We start from the raw sequence: 13,183 nt of genomic DNA, 5'->3' as shown, positions 1-13,183 counted from the left end.
TGTCAAACATACTCAGCATTTTTAACTCAGCAAAAAAAGACTTCTCACATTCATTTAAGAATTAGCTTGTAAGCCAAAAATGACAGATGTAGTATTGCAGCTGAGAAGTGAACTGGTTGAAGAAATCATCTAAATGGCAGAAACGTTTGGAGAAATACCCAAACTTCTTTTAAATTCCTTTCTCACGTTCTTTAGTCATCATTGTTGCAACATTAATGTTGGCTTTAAAAGTTTTCCCTACTTTCTTTCTTTTCAATTTGGAAAATTTCACGTTGAAAACACCTGAGTTAATAGAACTGTGTTACTCTATAGTTTTTCTTTTTTTTTTTCCAACTCCCTGGACATCTTTGGGCTCTATAATTGTATATGTACATTTTTGAACTAATGTAATTGCTCCCCTAATTTTCATCAAAAATAATTTTGATTCAGTATCCAGGTATATATTTAAAATTTTTAAATATACAGATAACTAAAAAGCAAAAGAAAACAGTTGGTAGAATAATAGGTAGCAGTAATGCACAAAAGTACACTCTAAGATAACATTTTGTATTTTAATAACATGAAAGGAAAGTAATTTCAGATATATTCTCTAAGTTATGATATAGACATATATGTGTGTGAATATAGTTTTATAGTTTTTGAAATACATAAAACTTGGATACTTTTTGTTTTCTTAAAGTAAAAAAATTAGAAGTTATATATTGGGTATAATAGGGTAAGTGTGCTTATTTTTGTATTCTGAGATCTTTCAAATATTTTCAGGATATAAAAAATAACTAACCAAAGACCTATACCATATACTAGCCACTGATGTAGTAATACTTCATCTCTGTTTAGCTAATAACACTTTGTTGTGAGAAGTAAAAGATATATCTAAGCCAAAATTATTTAAATGGAAAGTACTTAATTTTTTATTTTTAAATTTCTCATAAATCCCAGCACTTTGGGAGGCCGAGGCGGGCAGATCACGAGGTCAGGAGATCGAGACCACGGTGAAACCCCGTCTCTACTAAAAATACAAAAAATTAGCCGGGCGTGGTGGTGGGCGCCTGTAGTCCCAGCTACTCGGAGAGGCTGAGGCAGGAGAATGGCGTGAACCCGGGAGGCGGAGCTTGCAGTGAGCCGAGATTGCGCCACTGCACTCCAGCCTGGGCGACAGAGCGAGACTCCGTCTCAAAAAAAAAAAAAAAAAAAAAATTTTGAGTTGCCTTCAGTAAAATTAATTTTAAGTTGAACCATGTAATATAAAAATGTAATTTTCTCCTCTCACCTCTCTTTTCCCAGATACCTTTACCTATATGGGATATTATTTCTTATTTCTTAAGGATGTACACTTCCTTTCTTTTTATATAACTCAGTGTCCTTGCGTGATTTCAGATATATCCATGATTCATGTCTAAATATGTATATAATGAGTCAAGTTTTTATTTTTAAAAGGAACACATCAGAATATATGGACCCAAATAAGAATACCCTCCACCAAGGTCAATACAGTAGAAGCCCGTATGCTTTTTCCGACCGTGTTGGTATTGCTCAGTTCAGTTATTTTACAGCACAGTTCTTGGAATAACTTTTCATTTTAACAGTCTCATTCCTTCAAAGATAAGTTTTTGTTTTTGGAAATTCAACCATTCAGAGTAAAGCCCATTGCATTTGGTGGGTGAATAAACTAGGTATACTGTTTGTTGTGAACAATGGGTGAGAAATTGGGGAGATGTTAACTATTTAACAATGAAAGAATTGCTGAGAATGGAAAATTATGAGGCCAATTGAAAATCTTATTTTTGAAGGAGATTTAATAACATAAGATTTTTAAGTTATAATATTGGGAGAAGGATAGCAAATTCTATATGAAAGCATAATTCATATGTAATATGCATAGCAAACATTTATAGAGAATAATATCAAATATTGGTGAGGATATGGAGAAACCATATTTCATACACTTAGAGTTGCATTTTAAATTGATGTAGCCATTTGGGAGGAAAAATGGCAGTATCAAAATGTAAAATCTTTGACCCAACAATTTCACTTCATGGTATCTTTCTTAAACATTTGCTTGTGCATGGGAGGCAATTCTTAGGATGATCTTTGAAGCACTGTGTATAATGCTTTGAAGCAATCTAAATGTTAATCCATTTAGAATTAAATAAATTGGAATTAATTAAATGATTATGTCCACATTGTGGTCTATTATATAGCAAATGGAAAGAACGAGGTATAGACATGGAAAAAACGGATCCCAAGACAGTCTATATGAAAAAAGGAAGTTACAGAGAAGAATATGTGTGATATGCCATTTGTTTAAAAAAAAGAAAAAGAAAACTGATATATCAATTCATATGTGATACACATGCATGTTAAAAAAAAAAACCTGTTAGATACACAGAAAACTAATAACAGTGATTATCTCTCAAAGGAGAAATGGAATTGAGAGTAGTGATAGAGGTCTGGGCTGGGTGCAGTGACCCACACCTATAATCCCAGCACTTTGGAAGGCTGAGATAGGAGGATGGCTTGAGCCCAGGATTTCAAGACCAGCCTGGGCAACATAGTGAGACCCTGTCTCTATAAAAAATAAAAAAAAAAAAGAAAAGAAGAAGTCTGTAATCTTTATTTGTAATGTTTGGAGTTTTTAGCCTCACATTGGATTTGATAAATTATTTATAGAATTGAAAATAAATTTGAAAATATTTACTTGTGCAGAGAAGAAAATTTATGAAAATATAAACAGCTTATCCTTATGAGCAAGATCGAATTCTCAGTTGACTAGACACATCAGCTTCTGTCCTTGTCAACTCCAATTTCTTACAGCTGAATCTACCAAAGACTGAATGTATCTGGAGATTCAGGACCATCTTTGTTTCACAGTTCTTTCAAGTGTAGAAAGTTTGCCAACCTCTGCCCCACTTGCTTGTGGAATTTAAAACTGAACTTTCCTGCCCAGACAAAAGACTTAGCAGTCTATCTCTGACTACCTACTTCTGTGTATTCTTCTAAGCTCCAGTATTCTTTCTTTATTGACCCATCTCCCCATATTTCAGCATAAAGTTGAAAGTATCTTTCAGTGCTGTGTTATTAGTTAATTTGCCTAATAACTGAATACTAAAAATCCTTCCCTGAACCCTTACTGGTACTGGAGATCTTGTGACTTTGCTTAACTTCTTTTGCCAGTCTACCTTGGGGCAGGGTCTTACTTCCCATGCTGTTTATCTGTACACAGTTGTCCTGCCACATACAGATAAATGCTTTGCCTCAACTGCTGCACTATCTTACTTCCAACCTGGACCAGTTGTTAAATTTCTTAATGCAAGTACCATATTCTGGCCCTGGTTATTACGTGAACCTCACTACTGAGTTTTAATACTTTTTAGGTATTATGCCTTAGAAAGCCTGTTTACCGAATGAGATTTGATAACTGGGTTCAAAATTTTTAATGTAATACAAGCCATGAACATTTTGTGTACAGAATTCAAAAATCAGTTGTTTCTCATTGAAATAAAAAAGATTAAATAAGCAGTTAAAATGGGTTAAATATGGGTCTTTCACTGTATTACTCAATGATGACCTTGTTAATAAGAGTTGGAAATAAACCATATACATGCATGGCTTAATACGTCAGAGTCTAACAAGTAAAACTTCCCCTGTAGAGTCTACATGTAAAGACTGCCAAGGGTAAATTTTGTTATGAAAACCTGTTATTTGATGTTTTATCCAGTACTTTTATTACCAAATATGTTTTCCTATTTCTGAGACTCCACTGTCACATTGATGTCTCTCCTGTGGTTATTTCTCAGCATCCCAGAACATGTCCTGCTACTGGGAGTTTAATTCATCCTAGCCTGAGAGCACTTCTTATGGATTACTTTCTTTGTAGCTCCCTGTGTAATGGCTGATTTTCACCTTTTAACATTTTTTCTCCCTGTACTTCCAAACCCAGAAGTGCTGTTGCAGTGAATATTCCTTCAGAGCAAACCATTAGTTCTAGTCCTTTCTGTTATTTTTAAAGTAGTATTTGGTATATGGTTGGGTCTTATGAAAACTAAAAACCCGGTTACAAATGTAGCATAAAGACAAATTGAGCCAAATTTTAGGCCTGGGGATGAGATGGTTGTGAGAATAGGTGGAGATTCTCTGTGGAAAATTTGACCTCTTAAGGTTACTATGCTAATAAATTAGAATATCAAACGTGAAGTTGTTAATGTATGAATAATACTGACTTACCTCAAATAAGGTGTTCAGATTGAGAGTATGAGATGAGAAGTCTGAGTCAACAAAGTAAAATGTGATGGGTTATATTAGCAAAACAAGGTAAGTGGGAGTTACCCGAAACTAGCTCCTGGGCATCATCAGTTCCTCACTGTTGGAGCTACTTTTGTAGCTATGTTTGTTCAACATTTTCAGAGTTCAGTTTAACAAAAGAATTACACAGGCTTAATAATTTGAGGCAGATCCTTTCACTTACATAAACAACATGGAAATAGACTAGTCCTTTAGAATTACCATTTCATTTTATGAAGCTTCAGTTTATGAAACTTAACTATATTCAAATTTTTAGGAGATAATTCTTGTTACCGCCTTGGTGGTTTATTGTTTAACTTCTGTTAAATTTTCTATATTCTAAATGTCTAAATATTGTTTACTGTTTAACTTTTCAATATAAGGAAATAATATTAGTGTCAAAAGTAACTTTCAGGTGCCATGAATAAATGAATAAAAACAGGTGATGCTAAAAGCTAAGTTTTTAATTACCTATTTGGAGTTGGCATTGATATCCAAAGCAACAACGTCCCGAATCCATAAAAAGGCAAAATTTACAGTTTAATCTTTTTAGGATAAATTATTTTAAAGATCAATATTACATTCTAAATAACTTATCCAGAATTTATTTCATAATATGGTCTATGTATGTCCTAGTCTCACATACAAAGAAAGTATTGATTTCACACATTTAGTACATTTATATTTATAAACCAACTGGCCTCAAAGAGTACAGGGACATTTGTATGTCATAAAATGTTGAATTAATACTTTTTTTAGTAAAAAGTATTTTTTTTTACCACTTCACACACACTAGGATGCATAATCAAAAGGCCGACAGTGATAAGTGTTGTTAAGAATGTGGAGAAATTGGCACCCTCGTTATTGCTGATGGGAATGTAAAATGGTGCAACCCTGTTGGAAAAAAGTTGGGCAGTTTCTCAAAAAGTTAAAAATAGAGTGACATATGACATAGCAATTCTGTTCCTAGGTATATAACCAAGAGAAATGAATTCATGTTTACACAAAAACTTGTACATAAATGTTCATGGTAGCATTATTCATCATAGCCCAAAATCAGAAACAACCCAAATGTCCATCAACTGATGAATCATAAGCAAAATGTGATGTAGTTATTGAATGTTATTCGGTTATAAAAAGGAATGAAATGTTGATTACAACATGAATGAACCTTGAAAACATCAGAAGGCCACATATTATATGAGTCCATTAATACTAAATGTTCAGAGTAAGCAAACTTTTAGAGACAAAAAGTAGATCAGTGGTTGCCAGACCTGGATGAAGAGGAGAATGGGGAGTGACTAATGAACATGGGGATTTTTTAGGGTAATTAAAATGTTTTTAATTAGATAATGATGCGCAACTTTGTAAATAAGCTAAAAACCACAGAACTGTGTATGTTAAAAGAGTGAATTTTATGGTATATGAATTATGTCTCAATAAAAAAAATTTCAGTGTTTGTTTTTCTATATAAAAAGGCATTTGTTAATAAAATTGTAAAAAGTTTTATATAATTAATGCCAGGATTTTCCAAAAAAGTTAGTCACAAAAACTGACATTCACTTTAAAACTTTACTGTATATTAATGTGAAATGTGCATTGTATGGAACTTCCACCGATCTGAGACTTGAAGTAGCCCATGGTGTATATCTAATGCCTATCTTCTCTGATTATATTTTGAATGGTATTTTCACTCACTGACAGGAATGAAATAGCCTTTAAAAAGCATTTTAAAGTTTATCTTACCTCAGAAATGTCAGTTATGAATATTATGTAATAGCAGAAAGACTATCACTGTGAAGTCAAATATAAAATTGGGCTTCATCCTGAAATTTACTGGCAGTGTGTTCCTGTTAAAGAAATTATTTGACATCTCTGAGCCTCAGGTTCTTCATCTGCAAAATATCTAGTAGATCCATTGTAAGAATTAAATGAGATACCGTAGATAAAACAGACTATGCTCTCTGCTTCACTGCCCTGCATATAACTCACATTTCTTCTCCCTAGAATACTTCCCACCCCTTACCTCCTCCTGCCTTACACACACACACACACACACACACACACACACACCCCTCTGCACAAACCAAGTTAGGTCTCCTTCATATATGTTCCCACTGAACCTAGGGATTACCCTATTGAAGTACTTACCATTGAATTTTCGTGTTTATTTGCCTGTTTTCCCCAGAAAACTGTAAGTTCTTTTAAAAAGCAATATTTTTTCTACCAATGTATACACATTACCTAGCATACTGACTAGCTCAATAAATATTTGAATAAATGAATTTTAATATCATACCCAGCATTATACTGGGTTCATAATAGCTCCCTGAAAAGATACAGTGTATCTGTATTTTGCTTTTGTGTTAGAACTCAATCAACCTTAAGTATTTTCAAATTTATAGTATGTGGTGATTTATATGTTAAGTAGAAATGTTTTTAATTACTGGTTATACCTATGGAATGAAGAGAATTTTCCTTATCTGAGTTGTAATAGACTACTTGTAGGTCTATATTTATCTTCAACAGTTTGTACATTTTTTTCTTGTAATATCAAAATATATGTGTATTTACTAAGTTTATTTTGCAAGTGTTTCAAGAATTTGTAGTTTAATGTGCATATTTCATTGCTTTCTTCTCCATCTGACATTATTTAGACTTAGGATGAAATAGCAAGCTGGGAAACAATGCCATAGATTTAAAAAGGCCTATGAGAAATATAGAAATTAAATCATTCTAAGCAATGTAACTGAAATTTGCTCTTGCCATTTACAAAATGATAGGAAATAATTATTTTGGCTAGGAAGAATGAAAATAAGGGTAGAATGGTGAAAGTTAATTGATATGTTCACTGGAATTACTTATTTTCATACATATACCTACCTAAATTATTTATAAAAGCTTTGCTGAATAAATATAAATTATTAACTCCACAAATATGGGGGAGTAGAAAACATAGAAGTAAGGTTTATGATTACTTAAATCATTGAGACTGCTTTCTTTAGAGTGTCATAACCATTCTGCTTCTTTCAGGTACAGAGAACTACAACTTAGTACAGAAAGCAAAGTAACAGAATTTTTCCATCAAAGTAAATTAAAATCTTTTGAAAGTGAGCGTGTTCAACTTCTACAAGAGGAAACAGCAAGAAATCTCACACAGTGTCAACTGGAATGTGAAAAATATCAGAAAAAATTGGAGGTACATGTACAAGCTTTTCTTTCAACATTAGCATGGCATGTAAACTCCCTAAGTACAAGATTTATATTGAGCTTTATTTCTCCTATAGGATGTGGCACTATCTTGCACAAAAAAAAAACAAGGAAATATGTATTTCAGAAAGATATATACTGAAAAGGGCTAGAATTGTTGGGAAACAAAAAAAGCAAGAAAAGATGTCATTCACAATAGCAACCAAAAATATATAATGACTTGGAATATTTTAAATAAGAACAGTGCAGAATGTATATGAAGAAAACTGTAGAACTTCACTGACACGTGAAATGAAACACCATGTTTCTGGGAGGGAATGAAGTATACATTTTTTCAGTTTTCATCAAATAATATGACGTGTTTCTATCTAATCAAATGCCAACATATTTTTTAACTGAAAGTAAATCTATAGAACAACTGGAAGGAAAAACAAATACAGAATAGTCAATATTTTTAAAAGTACTTTTTAAAAAGAAATAATGGAAATATATATCACATTTTAAAGTGTGTTCTGAGGCAAGAATAATTAAACTGCATACAAAATTAGTTCACAAATGGTATAAAATGTAAAGCTCCAAAACATATTTACATAAATTTAAGAATTTATACATGGTAAAGGTCATATTTCACATCAGTAGGGAAAGTATGGATTGGACAATAAATGATGCTGTGATAATATTTGAATATTTAGAGAAAATAGTTGACTCAATACCTCATACCATATAGCAAAATTAAACTCAGATGGATTACTAGGCCGCATATATGTACAATATATAATATATAATATATATATTATATATATTGTGTGTGTGTGTGTGTGTGTAGCTATAAAGGTATGAGAAGTAAATACAGATGATCCAGGCGCAGTGAGTGACTCACGCCTGTAATCCCAGCACTTTTGGAGGCTGAGGTAGGTGGCTCACCTGAGGTCAGGAGTTCTAGACCAGCCTGGCCAACATGGTGAAACCTCGTCTACTACTAAAAAAATGTAAAAGTTAGGTGTGGTGGCACACACCTGTAGTCCCAGCTACTTGGGGGTTGAGGCAGGGAGGATTGCTTAAGCCCAGGAGGTCGAGGCTGAGCTGAGATCACGTCACCACTCTGGCCTGGGCAGCAGAGCAAGACTACATCAAAAAAAATTTTTAAAGTAAATACAGATGAAATTATATCTTATGTTTACTTTGGGAATTTGTTAATCTGATGAAAGCAAGGAAAGAAATTATATAGGAAAAATAAAACCTGAATTTGTTTTTAAAATTCATAAATTTTAAAATTCATAAATTTTTAGATTTATATTTAAACTTAATATTTAAAATAATATAAATAATATTAAAGGCAAATTAGAAACTGAAAAACAGTATTTGTGTTATATATGACAAAGGGCTTGTGTCCTTAAGTTTAAAAGATATTTTATCAAGAGGACATGCCTTCGCCTTCTACATAAATAAGTGGGAAAAAAAAGGAATGGACCATTTCCAAGAAATGAAATGCAAATTGCTAATAAATAAATAAATGAAAATATGAATTCTCACTGATAATTACTAAAATATAAATTTAAACTTTTTTTTTTTTAACCTTTAGATAGGTCTGTGTGTTGTTTTTAAAGTGCTGGCAAGAGTACCCTTAAGTGGGAAATCTCATGAGTTAGAAAATGAAACAGCCCTTCTGGACATTATGGTAATCTGTGTTAAAAGCCTTAGGTTGATCCAGATTGTGAATTTTAGATCCAGATTGTGAATTTTAGCTCCAGATCGACTGCAAGAACAAACCAGCAATCCTGAGAGGACCCACAGACCCTCTGAAGGAAGCGGACTGCTCCTGCAGGACCCGGGAGACACCCCAAATACTCTGGGAGGTGGAAAGCCTCGGGCAAGTTTTCAAGCCCAACTTGCTCTGGGCCTGGAAACAAGACTCTTGGGCTGTTGTGTGTGTGGGGTGGGGAGGGTGTGGGGCGGGGGGGGGGCGGCAGTGGGAGCGAGACCAGCCCTTCAGTTTTCATGGGAACTGGGTGAGGCCTGTGACTGCTGGCTTTCCCCTATTTCCCTGACAACCTGCGTGACTCAGCAGAGGCAGCCATAATCCTCCTAGGTACACAACTCTAGTGACCTAGAAATCTCATTCCCATTCCGGCAGCAGCTGCAGCAAGACTCACCCAAGGGGAGTCTGAGCTCTGACGCAGCTAGCCCTGCCCCCACCTGATGGTCCTTCCCTACCCACCCTGGTAGCAAAAGACAAAGGATGTATAACCTTGGGAGTTCTAGGACCCCACCCACTGCTGGTCCCTTTCCATACAGTTGATTCTTTCTGGAAAGCACCACCTCCTTGCAGGAGGCCAACCAGCACAAAAATAGAGCATTAAACCACCAAAGATAAGAACCCTCATGGAGTCCATTGCACCCTCTGCCACCTCCACCAGAATAGGCGCTGGTATCCAGGATGGAGAGACCCACAGACAGTTCACATCACAAGACTGTGCAGAAACCCCCAGTACCAGCCTGGAGCTGGGTAGACTCGCTGGGTAGCTAGACCCAGAAGAGTGACAACAATCACTGCAGTTTGGCTCATAGGAAGCCACATCCACAGGAAAAGGGGTAGGGTACTATGTCAAGGGAACACCTCATGAGGGACAAAAGAACCTGAACAACAGCCTTCAGCCCGTGACTTGCCCTCTGACAGAGCCTACCCAAATGAAAAGGAACCAGAAAACCAACCCTGGTAATATAACAAAACAAGGCTCTTCAACACCCTCCAAAAATCACACTAGTTCACCAACAGTGGATCCAAACCAAGAAATCCCTAATTTACCTGAAAAAGAATTTAGGAGGTTAGTTATTGAGCTAATAAGGGAGGAACCAGAGAAAGGTGAAGCCCAGTGCGAGGAAATCCAAAAAATGGTACAAGAAGTGAAGGGAGAAATATTCAAGGAAATAGCTAAAAGAAAAAAAATTAAAAATTCAGTAAACTTTGGACATGCTTTTAAAAATTGCGAAATGCTCTGGAAAGTCTCAACAATAGAATTGAACAAGTAGAAGAAAGAAATTCAGAGCTTGAAGACAAGGTCTTCGAATTAACCCAATCCAAAAAAGACAAAGAAAAAAGAATATGAAAATATGAATAAAGCCTCCAAGAAATTTGGGATTATGTTAAACAACCAAACCTAAGAATAATCAGTGTTCCTGAGGAAGAAGACAATTCTAAAAGCTTGGAAAACATATTTGGGGGAATAATTGAGGAAAACTTCCCTGGCCTTGCTAGAGACCTAGACATACAAATACAAGAAGCACAAAGAACACCTGGGGAATTCATCGCAAAAAGATTTTCGCCTAGGCACATTGTCGTCAGGTTATCCGAAGTTAAGACGAAGGAAAGAATCTTAAGAGCTTTGAGACAGAAGCACCAGATTTTCCTATAAAGGAAAACTTGTCAGATTAACAGCAGATTTCTCAGCAGAAAGCCTACAAGCTAGAAAGAATTGGGGATCCTATCTTCAGCATCCTCAAACAAAACAATTATAAGCTAATAATTTTGTATCTAGTGAAACTAAGCATCATAAATGAAGGAAAGATACAGTCATTTTCAGATAAACACATGCTGAGAGAATTCACCATTACCAAGCCACCACTACAAGAACAGCTCAAAGGAGCTCTAAATCTTGAAACAAATCCTGGAAACATCAAAATCTCTTTAAAGCATAAATCACACAGGGCCTATAAAACAAAAATACAAGTTAAAAATCAAAAACAGCAACAAAAAAGTACACAGGCAACAAAAAGCATGATGAATGCAATGGTACCTCACATTTCAATACTAACATTGGATGTAAATGGCCTAAATGCTCCACTTAAAAAAGGTACAGAACCACAGAATGGATGAGAACTCGCAAGCTAACTATCTGCTGCCTTCAGGAGACACAGTAACACATAAGGACTCACATAAACTTAAAGGGGTGGAAAAAGGCATTTCATGCAAATGAACATCAAAAGCGAGCAGGGGTAGCTATTCTTATATCAGACAAAAAAAAACTTCAACAGTAGTTAAAAGGGACAAAGAGGGACATTATATAATGGTAAAAGGCCTTGTCCAACAGGAAAATACACAATGGACCTAACACTGGAGCTCTCAAATTTATAAACCAATTACTAATAGTCCTAAGAAATGAGATAATCAGCAACACAGTAATAGTGGGGGACTTCAGTACTCCACTGACAGCACTAGAGAGGTCTTCAAGACAGAAAGTCAACAAAGAAACAATGGATTTAACTGGATTTAAACTGTACCTTGGAACAAATGGACTTAACATGTAAACAGAACATTTCATCCAACAACTGCAGAATACACATCCTATTCAACAGCACATGGAACTTTCTCTAAGACCATCTGATAGGCCATAAAATGAGCCTCAATAAATTTAAGAAAACTGAAATTATATCAAGCCCTCTGTCAGACTGCAGTGGAATAAAACTGGAAATCAACTCCAAAAGGAACCTTCAGAACCACACAAATACATGGAAATTAAATAACCTGCACCTGAATGAGCATCAGGTCAAAAATGAAATCAAGATGGAAATTAAAAAATTGTTTGAACTGAATGACAGTAGTGACACAACCTATCCAAACCTCTGGAATACAGCTAAGGCAGTGCCAAGAGGAAAGTTCATGGCCCTAAACACCTACATCAAAAAGTCTGAAAGAGCACAGACAATCTAAGGTCACGCCTCAAGGAACTAGAGAAGTAAGAATAAACCAAACCCAGCAGAAGAAAGGAAATAACCGAGATCAGAGCAGAACTAAATGAAATTTGAACAAAAAAAAAGAAATACACAAGACAAATGAAACAAAAAGCTGGTTCTTTGAAAAGATAAATAAATTTGATAGATCGGCCAGGCACGGTGGCTCACGCCTGTAATCCCAGCACTTTGGGAGGCTGAGGTGGGCAGATCACCTGAGGTTGGGAGTTCAAGTCCAGCCTGACCAACATGGAGAAACCCTGTCTCTACTAAAAATGCAAAAAAATAAAATAAAGCCGGGCATGTGGCACATGCCTGTAATCCCAGCTACTCAGGAGGCTGAGGTAGGAGAATTGCTGGAACTCGGGAGGCAGAAGTTGCAGTAAGCAGAGATTGTACCATTGCATTCCAGCCTGGGCAACAAGAGCGAAACTCCATCTCAGAAAAAAAAAAAAAATTGATAGACCATTAACAAGATTAACCAAGAAAAGAAGAAAATCCAAATAACCTCAATGAGAAATGAAACAGGAGATATTACAGCTGACACCACTGAAATACAAAAGATTATTCAAGTCTACTGTAAATATCATTACACACATAAACTAGAAAACCTAAAAGAGATGGATAAATTCCTTGAAAAAATACAACTCTCCTAGCTTAAATCAAGAAGAATTACATACCCTAAAAAGACCAGTAACAAGCAGCGAGATTGAAACGGTAATTTAAAAATTACCAAAAATAAAGTCCAAGACCAGATGGATTCACAGCAGAATTCCACCGGACATTCAAAGAAGAATTGGTACCAATCCTTTGACACTATTTCACAAGATAGAGAAAGAAAGAACCCTCCCTAATTCATTCTATAAAGCCAGCATCACCCTAATACCAAAACCAGGAAAGGATACAACCAAAAAAGAAAACTACAGACCGATATCTTTGATGAACATAAATGCTAAAAGCCTTA

At 35.2% G+C, this 13,183-nt stretch overlaps 1 protein-coding gene across 7 annotated transcripts in view; it reads left to right on the top strand.

Moving 5' to 3' along the window:
- Positions 1–13,183, top strand: part of PIBF1 (progesterone immunomodulatory binding factor 1) — a 234,306-nt gene that overhangs the window by 101,676 nt on the left and 119,447 nt on the right. For all 7 annotated transcript variants that reach the window (XR_008651366.2, XM_063618767.1, XM_055244706.2 and 4 more), the window contains one exon: positions 7,315–7,480. Coding sequence is in view for 6 of the 7 variants with exons in the window: in XM_063618767.1 (XP_063474837.1) it covers positions 7,315–7,480 (166 nt within the window). In the remaining variant the exon portion in view is untranslated. The remainder of the gene's footprint in view (positions 1–7,314; positions 7,481–13,183) is intronic.

The sequence above is a fragment of the Symphalangus syndactylus genome, chromosome 15, assembly GCF_028878055.3.
Source record: "Symphalangus syndactylus isolate Jambi chromosome 15, NHGRI_mSymSyn1-v2.1_pri, whole genome shotgun sequence".
Taxonomy (NCBI): domain Eukaryota; kingdom Metazoa; phylum Chordata; class Mammalia; order Primates; family Hylobatidae; genus Symphalangus; species Symphalangus syndactylus.
Note: the sequence above shows the minus strand (reverse complement) of the source record. Positions and strands in the feature narration are given on the sequence as shown.